The following is a 17,566-nucleotide window of genomic DNA, read 5'->3' as shown; positions in this document are numbered from 1 at the left end:
TGTCTCGAGGTGTTCCCAGGCTATATGGGCTATGGTCTGGGACGCCACATGTAACCTACCTACGCTTACAGAGTGTTGTTAGAAGAAGAGGAGATGAGTGTTGTGTGGACTGGTTATATCTGTATCAGTGTTTGGTTAAAGTCCCAATTGTGACCAAAACATGTATGCATGTGTGTGTGTGTGTGTGTGTGTGTTTGCAGCACCTTGCTGTCGTAGTCGGAGGTGTTGACGCAGGCTTTGAGGACGTGAAGCAGCGAGTCCACCAGACCTTCGCAGCATCTCAGCTGACTCCTCGCCTCCTCCCCTGCTGAGCTCAGGTTCCTCACACACACACACACACACACGCACACACACACACACACATAGAGCCACACATTAATTCAGACTGAAGTGCAGTGCGTGGATTCCCCCACAGGGTGGCCTAAAAACCTGCCCGGATACAGTAAAGGAGGGAACTGATCCTCCAATAGGAACCTTCAGCTGCTGCTAATGGAGAGCTGACATGAGAAGACTGCACAACAGCACATAGTTCCCACAATGCATTTCTATAGTATCAATCTCCAGTGTCAGTCAGTCTGAAAGCTGAGAAATGCTGCACCGAGACGTCGCTTCCCTGCAGCAGAGTCACTTAAAGCTGATTAGTGGAAACAAATAACCACCAGTTTGTGTGAGCTCATCAAAGATGTTTAATGAGGCCATTAAAATTCATTTTGTTTTTTTTATTACTTCAGGAAACACACCTGGACGCACCTGATTGGCCCCTGACACTAAAGAATGACTGGCGCACATTCAATCAGACCAGTTTGCAGCAGCTCCTCAGGTTTAATTCATTTGATTCGGAGGAGACGGTGGCCAATCAGACGTCAATATTGCAAAGCAGAGCTGTCGAAAGCATTCAATAGATTCTCCTTTCGAGGGTCAGGGTGACCGTTGGCTCAGTAAATCAGGTTACAGTGGTGGTTACTCTGCCAACACAGATGGACTGCAGGATAGTAGAGGAGGGAAACATTCCTGTGATTCATGTGACAACTCAAAATGGACGTATGAAGGTTAAAAATACTGTAAATTGAATTTGCAGCAACATTTAAAGCAACATTGTGTAATTTTAAATCACGTTGATGCTGCACTCTCTCTGTCATTCGTACATCTGTTCTCACACTGTGTAACTTTGTGCTGCGGGTACACTTTATGACACTTTAAGTCACACACTGACTATTTCACTGATTTAGGTGAAACTGGATCATATTTTATGGAGAAAATGTTTTCTGGTTTTCCCTCTGATCAACTCTTTGTGAATGGTGGACGGTAAAGTAAACTGCTGTGTTTGTACCACTGGCATTTTGGACTAGAAGAGGTTTTAGGAGGCATGGGCTTACAGAATGCTGATTGGGAGGGGAGCTAGTGTCGTGCCAGAACCGGAGCTGGGCAAGTAGGTAATGTAGCAGGGCTCAGCAGCCTCTATGGACATAATCATAGATGCAAAAAGATGAAAAAGGACGTTGATGGAGGAAGCTAAGAAGAGAAAAGGAGAGAGCGAGCGAGCAAGAAGCCGGCAGACAAGAGTAAATCTGAGAGTGACTTTCAATCTTTGGCGAGAGCTTGTTGAAATAAAAGGCTGAAAGACAGAATAATAATATTATTTGGCTGCTATGTCTCGTGTTGTTGACCTTGCTTGATGTTTGGCTGTTAGCAAAGTTGTCGACTCGACTAGTTTTTGATCATAAGTAATACAGACATGGAAATCTTGAGCTGTAGTGAGCTGAAACATCTGAAATCCAAGGAGCTTCTACTTCAAATGACAAAGTCAGGATCAGTTATGTCATTTATTGGTGTAAAATCTGCACATGATGAATCTAAATCTGACTTTTAAGACACACTAATATCACTTTGCTGTCTGTTTGTTTCTGCAAACTAATGCGGTCAAATGCATAGTTAGACGCTTCACGTCTGCATAAAACCTCCATTACAGAGCCCCTCTTTGACGGTTATGTGTCTGTGATTATGCGCTGTGGTTTTACAGAATCATTCCAATGAAAAGCAGACGACCAATAAATCCAAAATTCATCCTTGCATTTCAAAGCGGGAATCGATTTAATGAGCTAACAGCACGCCTGGACACTCAACAGGCTTAGGAGGCAGGGCACACTGTTGAATCTATTTACATAAATAAATGAGAATGGATTTTGCAGTCTTGAGAAAACAATAAATTTATTACCACACATTAAGCCAGGGGTGCGTTTGTTTCGTTCCTCACCTCAGACAGCCGGTGGTGTTGCGCAGCAGCAGGGACGACTGGAATTTGACTTTGTGTTCGTCACGATGCGAGACACTGCTCCAGCCCGAGTGGGGGATGACGACCGTGTTGGTCAACGTGGTCAGGGCGTCGCGGATGATGGTCATCTTCACTGCGTCACAGGAGGAGAGGTTCCACAGGACGCCTACGGGTGCCAATAAAGAGAGGTTAAACATCCAATTAAGTCCAAAATATGGGGTTGGGTCCTTTAAATTTCATATTTGGCTTGTATAATATTGCAGTTAATCTCACATGGCAGTCTGGTGACTTTTGAGATGTAGCAGGTACAGATGCTCTCCTTCTGCTCAAAGGTCAAGGCTCAAAGCAGGCAAGCTTTCGGTGATTAAATTGTGCACACGGCTCAGCACTGAATAACGTCATAGGAGCCAAATCAGGGCAGAAAAACATCTCTGTCTCTTAAATCACCTCTTTACCATTTTCTTCATGCTACAAAGCGCTTTGTTGCTTCTGTTTTAAAAAGAGCTCTAGCTACTGACAAGAATCCCCGAAACATTTGACAATAAGGGTGAAATAAATATTTCATAGGAGCTTCCAAAGCACCTTATGCCGGCACGTATTTTTAGTGTGGGTGTGAATGAAGCCATGACAGTGTTCCCTTGCTCCACCCTGCAAGCTGCAAGATACAAAATCTTCTTATAAAATGTGTAAAAATAGTGTTTTTTCAATTTTACAGGAAAGAGAAAGAGGAAGAAAGAACATCCTGCAGCCATTTGCCAATAATCAAAATCCTGACCTGAGCTGCAAAAGTCTCAAAGCTTTATAGCAAACTGAAGACTCTCCTGTGTGTTTTCCTTGAGAATTTGAGCCGTCTAGCAGCTTCATACCTCCTGATATTAAACAGTATGTGCAGTGTGGCTGCAGAGCTGTCAGCGGCATCCTGCTTCCAAAGCACATTATCTTAGCATCTGTCCCGAGGACTGTGCCGAGATCTGCTCTGTCAACACGGCGCGCTGAGTGTTTAAGCCGCTGCCACTCTCACCTCCCACAGAACAGCCGATACACAGATTAATACACTGCCAGCCAGTCAGACGGCGACACAGGCCGACGCTCAGCCAGCATGCCGGCCAGCCGGGTGGCCAAGGAACCTCATGAGCAGGCAAACGCCAACGCACATCACAGCGGGTTTTTAATGCGTCATGTTTTGCATTTGGAAACTGTTTTTGTCAATGTGAATGTTGCTTTCACCTGAATTTACATCTTGAGGGGTGAAAAGATGAGTAGCCCACAGAGAGGAGAAGCTTCCAAGATTTTAACAAGTAGGGTGCCAAGAAACTGATCACAAGCAAACAATATAAAATATTTTTAAAATCACCTTTGTTAATGTGATTTATGCATTATGGGTGAGAAACACTAAAACCAGGACGTACCAGTGACTAGCTCGCGGACTTCGTTGTCGGTTGTTTTCCTGAGGAGGCGCAGCAGAGCTGGCACGCCGCCGCAGTTCCTCAGTGCCACCTTGTTGTTGTCGGTGGCCTTCCCGTACACCAGGTTCCTCAGAGCCCCACAGGCGCTCTTCTGAACCTCGGCCACCTTGTGATCCAGCTGGTCCACCAGGTGCTGGATCCCTCCCAGGTGACACACCTGCAGACCAGGGACCAATCACAGAGATGTATGGGCTCGTCATATATGCTGATTAAAGAGCAGCTTCCAGGGGGTTTACCTTGTGGAGATATGGTTAAAATGGAAAAATAAAACTTAATTCATTCAACACCCCCTATTTTTCCTCTCATCCCTCCTACAGTTAGTTCACCTTTATCCATGCAATAAACCTAGATTTAAATCCATATGCGTTTGGTCTTTGTTAGTGAAAGATACATATATTTTTAAGCTTGACTGTCTAATAAACCGTTGACGAATTAAAACAGATTTATATTGTTTTGGTTGTAGTTTTTTCAAAATCAAATTGCACTAGGAGTGAAGTGAAGAACTTGCAACTTCTCCAACTTCTCTTGCCCAATGTCAGCTGGGATGAGCTCCAGCTTCTCGCGACCCTGATGAGCATAGGCGGTTCTTGAAAATGGATGGATGGAAGCCACCGTTTGACCGTGTTTGTGGTTTGTTGTTTATCTTATCTTTGCAAAGAAAAATCAGTACAAATAATCTCCCATGTAGCAACGATTCTCTGGGAGATTTTGGACTAAAACCCGAGCTGAAACATGCAGAAGCATCACTGTGGCATGTTCAAAACTTTCTAATGTCATCTCTATATAAACCCGTCCCAGGAGAGCTGCAGGCGCTTCCCATTTCTCTCTGATTCTCTGTTCAAACCGTCACTGAAAAACATTTGTTTCTGGCTAAATGAGCAGGCGTGTGTCCAGGCTGCTCCAAAGACTAATTAAAAGCTCATCACCAAACAAACCAAACAGCACTAAAATGGCTCTCTCGTGAAGATCCGCCATTGTATTGGAGTTATTTATTGCACGGGAAGCAGAGCAAAGACAGAGCGTGTGTCGTTTCAGCATGACGGAGCAGCGGCACATTTGGCACCAACGTGAGTTAAAGTTTTGTTTTAGCAGATGGCGCTTTGGCTGCCAGAGTTTGGCAGCGAGGATCTCAAAAAAAACAAAACAAACAACATAAAAACAAAAATCACATTTCAAACCGTGTGAGCTGAGAATAAACTCTTAGAGACACTGCAGAGAGACAACAGGAGATATGTGAGGTGATGTAAATGAGCAACTATTGCAGGCAACAGGCAATCAAATCAAGTAAAAAGTTAAATGTATTTATTGTATCATTATATTATAATACAAGACACGAAAATAGAGGAAAAACACTGGTATTTTTATGTAGAAATATTTCAATTTCTAGCATTATAATAATGTTATTTATATTATATTTATACCTGGTCCATTATCGTCTTGATTTCGATCCATGACTCAACAGACTTCTTTGCATGTTGTGATTATCAACACTTTTTCCATGCCCATGTGCACTCGAAGCTGCCTTATCCACTATTCAACATATACATTGACTTTACGCTATATATTACAAATAATAGCAGAACATAAATCACATGTCATTTTTAATATTTAATGTGTTTTATTATTATTCATTTATATATTTTTTAACCTGCCTCCAGTGTTTCCTCACTGCAAGATAAGAATTTGTCCTTGTTCGCACTCCAGTAATTTCAAACATGTTATGTGTCATGGTAAAATACCACAGCTGCATACATTTTAATTGCTGCTGTCTTTGGTCAAATTTGGCAGCACCTTCCTCCAGCCGAGCAGTGAGTCATGACTGTGACGTCTGTCTATGTTATTTTTATTCAGACAGCCCAGCGTGTCCTGTCACCTTACCTCCACCTTGACCCGGTTGTCTCCGTAACACAGGTGCTGCAGGTAGGCAGCGGCGTTGGCTTGGACGGAGGGGAAGTGATGCTGCAGCATGTGGATGACCTCCGGCAGCTCGGGGTCACGCCAAGCAAACTCCCTGAGGGAAAATGAAGAGAAAACCTTCACCAGGGTTCATTCACTTTTTATTTTAACTCTCCACTTTCCAAAACCTGAACCTGAAGTCATTTTGTGTCATTTTGCAGTAAAAAATAAAATTTCTAATCCATTATGATGCTCTAAAGTTCGGTGTGGAGCGCTGGACTCTTCTTGCTCCCAATGGTCGCCATATTGGCTATGTAGCGGTAGAATTGGGTGATAATGGCAGCTGAGGAGGCCACTGGGGCTGAAGTGGTTGTGGTGAATACCACAGTACACAAATCTAAGTTGTACATGTGTTTTATATTTATATTTTGGCAGTCAAATATTGAAGCCAATGCGCCATCTGGCTGCAATTCGGTGAAGAAGCGAAACGGTAAAATGCAATTTCCGGAAGGTACAGCCGTACCCGGTTTGTGGCACTAACCTCCTGAAATTAGTGCACTACATTAGGAAGTACACAGTGTACTATATAGAAGTGTACAAACAAATTAAGACACAGCATTAGTCTTTTTCTGTTTTATCAAATGTTAAACGAAACAGCTGTGCAAGAATTTAAACAGAATACAGTCTAAAACTATCAAAGTCTCAGTTTAATTTAGACAATATTTAATCAATGAATAAGCAAACAACACTGAAAATCTGACATTACACCGTACATCTGGCACCTGACAGCTTTCGAAACTCAATACTAAAGACCCCACAAGGTCTTTGTTTCCAAACTTTCCAAACATGTGATATCTGTAGTCGTGACTGTATAAGATGAATGTAAATAATAATGCTTTTATGCACAGACATGGATATGAATAAGGTTTCATTCCAAAGTGCTCTGTATTGATTTCTGTAATGTTTTTGTGAGAAATGACCTCAGTTTGTCAAATAACGGATATCTAATTTCCTAATGGAGCTTCTACACCTGCATCCTCTATGTCTACATACTGTACTGTGCGTCTGCATGTGCGGTTGTGTGTGAGTACCTTGGGTCCTTATGGATGCTCTCAATGGATGGGGTGCGCGTAGCAACCCGGTCCACCAGTCCAGAGTGCCGGTGAGAGAAGACGGGCTCGCCGGAGACCCTGTAAGCGTCGACGTACAGAGCTGCAGTGCTCAGCCCGTAGCTGCTTCTTTGGTACGGCAGGGTGCTGCAGTGGCTTGTGGCTCGAGGAAGGGTCCCCATACCTGAGGAAATGAAGACAGAGCGACATAAATCTAATCAAAGGTTTGTTTTGTTGGGGTTCAAGAAGGCTGCATGAAGATTGGAAGCAGTTTGGATCCAAGGTCACATAAAGGAGAAAGTATGACGTTACGTAAGTGCTTGAACACGAGCATTTAACAGCTGCGGGTTGTCTCACGGGCCATGAACCTGTTTAAATCTCGCCTAAACTGAACTAAAATGGCTCCTTAGATCCTCCACTATCAAACTCCGCAGAGCTTCCAGCTTTAAATCTTTCTGCAAAGACTTCAATTAAAAAGCTTCAGAGTACATGAAAGGTTTTAGCCTAATTAAATTCTGACCTCGGGGAGAGATCATAACAGTTCCCGTGCCTGTAAACTGTAATTTTCGCCACAGATTTTGGAGAATTCATCTTCTGGGCAGTTGTGAAAGTAAGCCTTGGATGCCGATGTGAAAAATTAGTAATGAAGTAAAGAAGTCATGTGAGGATATCTGAAATGTTTTGAGGATTATTGTGACTAATTCTGTTTTACCACACAGTTCTTACTATAACATTAGTACTTCAACTAGTATTTATACTAGTTTTATAGCTGTTAGGTCTAGTAATACACATTTTTTGTACTTTGTTTGCTTCTTTACCTGTGTTAGTCCTGTAGAGGGAGCTCTGGGGGTCGTGGGTCGGGCTGTGGTACAGGGGGCTGTGGAAGGAGCGCTCATCGAAAACAGGCGTCATGTGGCAGTCTGGAGACAACGCCGCCCTCAGCTCTGGATCTATCTGCCCTGCGTGACCAGCGTATGAGCTGTGAAGCCCTGCAGGTACACAAAATAATCATTGAGATGGTTTGTTACCTTACAATTAACTTTTTATATCGATAGACGATGTGGGTCCTCTTCAACAGGGTTGTGTCTCGAAAGGTAAAATAGATTTGTACCTGTTGTCTTCTTTCACAAAAGTCACTGTTTGTCTATCATGTGAAACCAAAACTCAATGTAACCCATGCCTTGACCTTTTCGTCAACTTCATTTCCTTCTGCTTATCCAGGGTCGGTTTGCAGTGGCAGCAGGTTTAGGCAACTGAAATTCGTCAACTAAATTAAGCCAAGTATTTGTTTCATGCAGGACATGAGTCCTGTAGATGAAAGTCCTGATGTGATCCGTCCATCCACCATGACCACTTCCCTATTGCAGATTGCAGATGTGCTTTAAACTCGACAAGACAAGAATATTTTGAAGCAGAATCAATGGGTTTTGCAAATCTAGGCTTGCACAGAGTCTGTCATGTTTTTACAGTAGCCTAGAACAGTCAAACTAAACACTGGCTCTGGATAGACCTTTAAAATGGACTCGATCCAACCAGATCTTTTCTAAACACTATTTACTGGACACCATTGTGCTCTTGACCTCCAAGCACTTATCTTCCATTCTCACAGATGTTAAACACTAAATGAACATGGATAAGAAGTGTCTGTTTGTTCCTCTTATCACAACCATCCGTACACACAAATGCAAAGGGTCTGTCGAATGCCAAAAACTGTGTGAACTAAATCAAACATTATGGTGAAATACAATATCAGCTGTAGACATTTAAGTTGGATGTTTTTGGGTCAGAAGAAGGAGAACACAAACAGTTTTCATTTTCTTGCAAGGTGATAGCATGTTTGCACTATAAAATATTTGTACTGGCACGTGAATGATGCAGAAAAAGCTGTGTAATAGCCGCAACAACCGAATAAAGCCTCTTTTCGCCTGTCATGGTTTCACATAAATCATATGTACATCTCATTATTTGGCTCACATACCAGTCATCTGTAGGTGAGGCCATGCAAATTGAGATTATACCAAACACTGTATTTCATAACGCAGATTCATACCAACTGTTGCTGTGCTTATAAAAGACTCTGGTCACTCAGAATCTGCTGCAGGCATCGTCATCAGCAAGTCAAACAAGCAGAGCAGAGGGTTTTTCCATCCTCCTACCTCTGAGCATATCAGTTCAAAGAGCGTTCCAATTATAAAGAGGCTTTAGGGCAGGAGGGGGCAGCCTCGGTGGATCAGTCCCAACAACACTTAGAGCTGGCGATGAAGAAGCTATTTGCTTTTGCAGTTCTCTTCTCTTGATTTATATAAATTTCTTAGAGGATGAGACGGAAACCCTGGTCTCTCATCGCACTCCTTTGGAAGAAAAAATAAAAAAAGTGCACTTGCTGTGGCACAATCTTGAATCTGGTCATGTCTTTCTCAAGGGCTCTTCAGCAGTGACCTTCGGGTTAGAGGATGCTTAAACTACCAAATGCTTGAAATGCGGCAGAATGAAATAGGAGCATGTTTCAAGTGGAACAGATTTTAATCACACCCACAACAGCAGTGGTTAGCAACCTTTTTTGAGTGATTTTCAACTGGATGCACTGAATGAAACGGTCAATGATGAGGTTACTTTGGTCAAGTTTGTATTCTTGGAACACTTTGGGTGTCAAAACCTGAACATTTCAACCAATTTGACTTTTAGCTTACAATTCCAGACATCTTAGTTGCTAATACACTGAGCTAGGCAGTTTAGTGTTCAGCTTGTGGAAACTCCATGATCTCTCGAAAGCTTTACAATAATTGGCTTGCTGCATCATTACTAAGCCTACTTGCTGGAGTAGTAAACTGGACTCAAGAGTCTACTGCTGGGACTGATTGTTTTCCAGGTATTAGTCAGACTCCATGCATCTCCATTGAAAAAAAGGCAAAATACATTGTTCTATGTTATTCTATGTTTTTTAGGTTGGTAAAATATTGCTTAATTAACAACTTCAACTGTTTATTCATCACACTTAGCTGTATTTTAGCTCTGAATCTATTTTATCCATTCAACATCTCAATAGGTATTTCCAAAGGCAGTCGTAATTCTTGTAACATCTTCTTGTTCTTGTTACTCTACAATCTCTTGACATATATCCAGCCTGAGCTGGCTGCTAATAGAGTACAAGAACCCCTGGTTAGAAATAATTTGTTACACAAATGCATTTCTTTCCGACTTCAACTAGCGATTTCTATCGTGATGCTTCAGTTCAAAACCTCAACCACGTCGGTGACGTTGCATTTCATTTTGCAGCTTCACGTTTTGGCTGCTCACCAGGTTTCACTACCTAAGTGCCACTGATGAGTAATAGCCTAATCTTGTATATCCATCTATTGCTTATCTCCCTCATGTAATCTGGGATTATGTTGGATCTGCAGGATAACTGGGAATAAGGACTTAGCCGACATATTAGGCCACTTAGCAGCACTGCAGGATGAAAATCAGTCAGCTAGAGAATAGGAGGCATTTTATTTAGTTCACTGACTCTGCCTCCCACACACAACCAATCCTTCCACCATCCTCTTTTCACACATGCACAAACACAACAAAAGCACAACACAAAAGGTGCACAAACGCATATGCACATCACTGACTGTCCGCACAAACACTCACGGACACGTGTCCATATCCAAACATTAAAATAGGCACGCACTGATCGCGGCATAATAAAGCCAGCCTTCCAGTGCTGTCAGCTGATAATCACATGCTGATGCTCCACAGGGCTTTTTGATAGAAACACCCCTATATGGGTCAGTGGGAGCGGCTTAGTAAAGTGACAGAGGGCAGGACGGAGGAATAAATCTGTGTCGCTGCAGCATCAGCAGCGTTTCCATGACAGTAAATCTTCCAACACAGCATTGAGAAAGTAGTCAATGAACAGCTAATAAGATCTTTTGCAGAGGAAAGGCGTCAGAAGTGTCTTTTAAACATCGGACTCTGATGACGATGTTTAATATATTCGGTTTGAAGTCTGTTTGTTTGTTTTGCTCTGAAATTTTCTCGCCTGTAAACCAGATTCAAAGAGCCTGGCAGCAGGACAGAAATAATCCCTTCTCAAGTTTCTCAGCCGGCCTCAGTTGTCTAAACCAGTCAGAGAAGCGCAAAGTCAAAGGTTGGATTTCCAGGGATGTCAGTCAACTTCTCCTCATCATCCTCATCCTTAGAAAACCATTATGCACTTTAGCATTGGCACTACCTTGTTAGTATGAGCTGCTGTGGGGTTGCACAGTGAAAGTGATTAATCGTTTTAGTGCTTAAATATCCACGGAGAAGAAAGTAAAGACTTATCATCACTAACGTTACTGTCATTTCTAACCCTTCTTTTATTTAGATTCCAGGGAGTGCGGTTGTTACCATGGTAATGATAATCCAAATAAATATATTTGTTCTATTTTTCAAGCAAGAAAGCTAAAAAAAAATTACAGCTTCCTGCTGCTTACATGTGAGAACTTTATTCTGCTTCACATACTCATAAGTTGAACATCTTATTCATTAACAAAAGAACTGATTCGTTCATCAAAACATGAACTGACAGATCTATAATCAAAAATAATAATCCTAAATTCATAAACCCCGGGTTGTGGTACTGCAGTCCTGCATCTGTGGGACCAGTTCAGTAGGTTGAATTGAATCAGCTGGAGTCCCAAGTGTCAGTCAGTACCTTGTTAGATGGTAAGAAACAAAACGAGCAGAGCTGCGGAAATTCAGGACCAGACCATTGTCCTAATTAAATACTGTATGTACTTGATGGTGCACATTCGGCCACGGAGGTACATGCTGCTTGGTACAAATCGATGTCTTACAAGAGACTTTGATGAATGTTAACCTCCAAAATAAGGCCTCACCACATTAACATAGTATGCTTTACAGTATTAATAATATTTGGATAATTTACATCTAGTATCGTCCATCTTTGATGTCACTTGTGCATGCATTTATTTAAACAAGCAACATTTCGCTGTAACAGTTTGTTGAAACACTGATCTTTAAACTGAAGATGACTGTTTGCAGTTTAAATCAATTTAGCTGGAAGCTAAGCCTTCTGTCTTTCACGTCATCTCATTGTACCAATACCAATTTGAGTTCAAATGCATCAGAGTCATGAATAAAGTCAGTTACTGCTGGCAAAGGACCTGTACTGTATGTAATCAACTGCCAATTTTCTAAATATAGAGCATGTGAGTTTGAGTATGGATGATTCAGTTGCATGAAACACTCACACATACTGGACTATAACCACCCGCTGCTTTCCATTCGCTCCCCATCGACTCCTTCATATGAAGACCGATAGATACTAACACGGTTTGTTCTCCACGCCATCAATTTGCTAAAGAGCGCAAGATAGAGAAAAAGGAAGCTATGATCCACCGCATTGTGATCTTTTTTTTTCTTCAAACTGCTGCAGATCAATCACCCAAAGAGTTCAAAACATCTACCTGGTGAAAGTGAATCGAAGATTACATTCCTTATTTTTTCATACTGGCATGCATCAAATGAAATATTATCAAACCCAGCAGCTTTATCTGCTCAGTGCCTTAAGATAATTTGACTAAAAACTCCATGAAATGAGCTCCCTAAGCCGGGATTCGAGATAAAATCACCTGCAGAGCTTGCAGTTTGCCTGAAAGTTATTCTGTTAAACATGCAGCTTTATTTAATAATTCTCGCTGCTTCATGGAGATACAGGAAATTCAGGCTCAGTAAAAGTGTTGTGTGTGCTACAATATTAAATCAGCGCTGCTCGGTCAACTTTCTCCGGACAACGGAAAGGTTATTAAATCAACAGAGGAAATGGTGTGGAGGCTGTGGAGCGTGGCTTTGTTTATTTACAAGGGAAAGGTTTTCTGAGGCTACTTTAGCTACAAAACATTAAAAAGCATCTACTGCAGCAGCAGCGATGCTCAAAACTCTGCAGTGAAACTTGAGTTTTTCTGTCCCAGATTTTTGACCTGGTTGGATTTGACCAGACAGAAACTGACCTCTCTAACTTGACAGATTCAAAAGATGGAGCACTGAGTCAAGAGGCTGGAGGAAAGACTGCTCCTTTTACTCAATACACATTCAGTAGTCTTCGACGTCTGTGTGTTATATGATATAAAACCATCATGTTTTTCTCTACACCAATCTCACCAAGTGAGGATAAGACAACCGGGATGCAGAGCTGGATCAGGTGCGGAAAAACCATATCTGTTATCAAGGGGAACGTACGATCTTTTCCCAAAAGGATAGAGGAGTTAACGGTGCTAACCAGGCTACAGAGGGAGTATGGAGAGTGTAGTATCACAGAGACCTGGATGAATAAATTCACTACACCACACAGCAAAGGAAACGACCGTGGCTCACAGGACGGAGTCGAGGTCAGGTCGCTGTGGGAAGGACAGTCTTCCAGTCAAGCCACCAGGGCGACCCCATTTAGATTATTTTCCATCTTATATATTGTGAATTTCCCTGGTGTGGGATCAATAAAGTCTATCTTATCTTATCTTATTACTAAGCAAAGACTGCCAAGGACGCACAGAATTCGCACAATAATTCAGATATTTATGCACACACTCATGGATGTTTAATGTTGGCTGTAAAGGTTTTATCATGTCAATGAATTTAATGTCTCGTATGATTTGCTGCAAGCCGCTCTCCCTTCAGGGACAATAGCTGAGCTGAAAATACAGAGCATGAATGATTCCCAGACTCTTAAAAGAAACTGCCTGGATGTCTGATTATGTTTCATGCCAGCCTAATCATGAACCACTGTGGTATAACAATAACAAACAGCTGAAGTGAAGGTTGACTGAAATGCTCAGGGAAGTCGTAACAACACTGAAATCCTCCAAATGCACCCTTGATCCTGAGGTCTGTCCTTATGAGTTATAATCTCTTGATGCAATGAGGCGTATTTCCTACAGCATCTGCATTGCAATCTTCCATTTTTAAGTAAAAATCAATCAATTTCTCTTGAAACTGCCCTAGTCTGTTTATTATCTTTCTGACAAAGAGTTATTTGTTAAAGTTATGCCTCCAAAACCTCCAAAATAACATGTGGGGTTCCCCAAGGATCGACTTTAGGGCCCCTTTTTTTATCTGTACATATGTTACCACTCTGTGATACCAGATGTCAAATCTGCAGTTCTTCAAACGCCCACTTGAGGCTGGCTCCAGAAGTGAGTCAGTCTCCATAAGTCCCCATGTTTCACAGCAGAAATAAACATGTTTACAGCCTGGTACAAAAAACAGTTTTGGTCTCCATAGATAATTTCCCCGTTCATGACAACTGTACTGAGGGTGAATTTTTATACAACTCAGTGAGTGGTAGGTCTTAGGTGCACTGACTGTGTGGGTGTCTCCAAACACACACGCTATTTTGGTTTTGTGGGATTAATAAATACACTCTTGGCTAGTCACATCACTGAGCTGATCACAGTGACACATGACAACAAAGAAGCTCAACAACATGGCTTCTTCAGGAAATCATGTCAAAGACAAAGAAGATAAGGGTGGATGTCAGACTGACCTATGAGGCTGTCGGGGCGGGGCAGTGCACTCCTCTGGTACAGGCCGTACGGATCAGCTCCGTAGGCCAGCGGCTGGCTCTGCCTGGGCAGCGTGGAGCCGTAATGCTGCGGCACCGCCGTCATCCCAGAACGCAGCGGTGACCCCGTCAAACCCCTCCCCTCCACCAGTGAGAGGGTAGAACCCAGACGACCACCACCGCCACCTCCTATCACACCTCCTCCTCCTCCTCCTCCTCCTCCTCCACCACCACCACCACCCAGGGCCTGCGTGCCGTCGGTTGGGGAGGTTGGGGAAGGGCAGGAGGGCGGCATGCTGGTGCCGGGGAACACGGCAGCCAGAGGTTTTGGCTCCGAGAGGATGGGCGAGTCGTAGGTGCTGCCTTGGGATGTTCGCAGGGAGATACGGGAGGGTGAGACAGTGCCAGCAGTGCCGCAACCAGGTGACTGGCTCCTGGAGGGGAGGGAGGCCATCCTGCGTAACATCCGGCCAGACACCTGCGAGGAAGATGGAAGAAAAATTGCTTTGTAAATGTGACACCTTCATGTTTTTTCCAGATAAATACCTGATAAATGAAAATTAGACTCTGCACACTGCACTGCTCTCATTTGCAAATACACTTGCCAAGAGGCAAGATGCTTCATCACGCCTGATGAAGAGCATCGTTATTATCTTTTTCATTTGTCCAAGCAACTAAACGTGCGTGCCTATGAATAAATGGAAGTATATTTCACAGAATATTTCATATTTATAGTGACAAACATTTAGTTTTTCCACCTTATTACCAATCGTAAAAAGTCCCTCAATTACAGACTTAGCCAACTGGATGCTGATCTGCGCCACCTTAATCCATCAAAGCCTCGAACGCCTGGAAGGAAAATTAAGAGCCAAGGCATGTAAGCTTCGTTTGGAATAAATCAGGGTAAAATTCAAATGGGCTCACTATTATCTGTCATTCCTGCTTCTGCTGTCATGCAAAGAGCATATAATTATGAGCCACAATGAAAGGAGCTGATAGCGTTTGAGTCTGAACAATTTTAAGGTAAGACTCGGTTTGATTTGAAGGGTTTAGCTGATGTTCTTCATCATTAATGACAGTAATTGTCGAGAGCCGACTAGCAGTCATTACTTTGGCGATGAGGATTATTCACAGTAGAAAAAACAACAACATCTAAATATATCAGGTGACACCAGCCTGGAATCTGAAATAACCACATGTGGGGAAGTAAGGAAGAAATCTCCCTACGAGGTTCAATTTACTGGAGCTTTTAATCAAGTTATGTGATCTTCATCAGCGACTGGAGTTGCTAGTTGCCATCATACATTCTGCCTCTAGGACGTCACAGCCACTTTACCTTTAAAGTTCAACATTAATTCACTCATTTGAAAGCTCCCAGACAAGCGAATACATTGACCTTTAGGTGAAATCATTTAATTAGCTGCTTTTTAAGGTCTTTGAACCTCAAAATCAACTGTTTGCTCAGCCCAACCCAAGTCAGTCACTGTTACTAGGCCAAGCTTTCTGTTCATAAACAGTTTACAAAGATAACAGTGGCAGATTTACCATTAAAATTACTTACTCATTTCTTAAACATTAGGTCCTTAATTTCAAACAGAGGCAGAAAAAAAGCAGGTTTGTAATTAGCTCCTGAAGAGACACTAAATGGACTTTAACTGCTGTCTCCAAGGTCAAGAATGAACTCTCAAATTGATCTTTATGTGACTTTTTCATGCTTCAGGTAGGTAATTCAATGTGGAGATCAGGCGTACCTGCCCAGAGGCTTGACCCTCAGCTCTCGGGCTTCTTGATAATGAAGCTCTGGGCTCCGAACGCACCACGTTCTGGTTGCTGTAATAACTAACACTGCTGTCCTGGTAGCCGCTGTCTGAATACGAGGTCATCTGGGCCGAGTGACCTCCTGAACCTGAGAGGAAAGAGAGGTAATAAGGTGAGGAAACACCGAACATAAGAGGCTGATTACCACTCGGTGCCTCTTGTCGCCATCACATCACTGTGGTTTAAGGATTTGCATATTATCTCACTTTGCTTTCAACTTGTTAAACAGCATTATGCATATAAATACACACACATGGATATCTGCATTAAGCCTTTATGCGGTTCCTGGAACAATCTGCATATACTGTACAGCTTCAATAATGCTGGCCTACTTTCTTCTGTAAGATGAGGAGGAGGGAGCATGTGGGGGATATTTTTATACTATCAGACCACTCCAACTGTATGGAATACAAACAAGACCAAAGTGTTTTTAAAATTTCAAGCAGCTACTCCAAAGGTACATGTTTACCGATGATATTCTAATTTATTGTAATAAGTGGGAGGATGCATAGCCTTTGTAAATAACTCTCACTGTTTGGTGTAACTCTGCATAGACGCCTCACTCTATCGGTCACCCATGTTTCTGTGGTTTAACACAAACTCCGAGCAAGCTTGATGGACCGAAAGTGTCAGCCGCTCCACTGGAGATGCCTAATGTCCAACAGCGACAGGCTCCCAGGTGTGAATACGTGTGAAATGTTTTCCGACAAGAAGGTTAAAAACAGCCGAGTGGTGACAAACTTTACGTTTTGGGTGATTTGAACTGATCTGAACAGATGGTTTTATACTTTTTTTGTCAAAATATAACCAATTTTTTACTTTTGTTCATGCTTTTACAATAATCTGAGTACACATCAGCCTCCTACTGTAGTGTTAATTACAAGTGGGATCTGTGGGATTTGTTATCAAGGTTTAGATTTCTCCCACTTGGCATCAAAATAATGTGATGTGGGTGGTAAATTAAGCAACAATAATCAACTCTTTGTGCTACTTTTAGAGGAAGGATTTGTTTATGAGTTGGTAAAAACACCTGAAATTAACTTTAAGGATACATCTGGTGATATATATATATTTTTTTCTTAATGTCAGCAAATCCCATGAACTCACCTGCTGGCCCAAATACACACGTATATATCAGCGGTGGATTAATCTACCCCTGAAAACAGTCAAATGCACTATTTCCTTCAGGTTGGGTATTGTTTGATACAAACTACAGTGCTCAGCTGTTTTAAGAAATTAACAGGCCTTTTTTTTTTTAGAAATAAAACTATATAATTGTGAGTTATTTTTAAAGATGTGCATCCACCATGGGTTACCACCCAGTTACAGGAGCTCTGAACACTTGTGTTAGGTGTTTTTGGCGTTTGTTGGTGCCGCCTATTTATGTATTTGTGTGTATTTTTCTTATCCACCTTGTATATTGTGAGCCGCTGTAACAAGAAAATTTCCCCAATGT

At 42.2% G+C, this 17,566-nt stretch overlaps 1 protein-coding gene across 5 annotated transcripts in view; it reads right to left on the bottom strand.

The window, feature by feature from the left end:
• Positions 1-17,566, bottom strand: part of LOC104926241 (plakophilin-4) — a 40,171-nt gene that overhangs the window by 6,021 nt on the left and 16,584 nt on the right. For all 5 annotated transcript variants that reach the window (XM_019260796.2, XM_010740054.3, XM_019260798.2 and 2 more), the window contains 8 exons: positions 16,044-16,198; positions 14,275-14,770; positions 7,562-7,732; positions 6,726-6,927; positions 5,617-5,749; positions 3,682-3,895; positions 2,255-2,438; positions 204-321 (listed from right to left, as the gene is read on the bottom strand). In XM_019260796.2, coding sequence (XP_019116341.2) covers positions 204-321; positions 2,255-2,438; positions 3,682-3,895; positions 5,617-5,749; positions 6,726-6,927; positions 7,562-7,732; positions 14,275-14,770; positions 16,044-16,198 — 1,673 coding nt within the window. The remainder of the gene's footprint in view (positions 1-203; positions 322-2,254; positions 2,439-3,681; positions 3,896-5,616; positions 5,750-6,725; positions 6,928-7,561; positions 7,733-14,274; positions 14,771-16,043; positions 16,199-17,566) is intronic.

Source organism: Larimichthys crocea, chromosome XIX, assembly GCF_000972845.2.
Source record: "Larimichthys crocea isolate SSNF chromosome XIX, L_crocea_2.0, whole genome shotgun sequence".
Taxonomy (NCBI): Eukaryota; Metazoa; Chordata; class Actinopteri; family Sciaenidae; genus Larimichthys; species Larimichthys crocea.
This window is presented reverse-complemented; position numbering and strand designations above follow the sequence as displayed.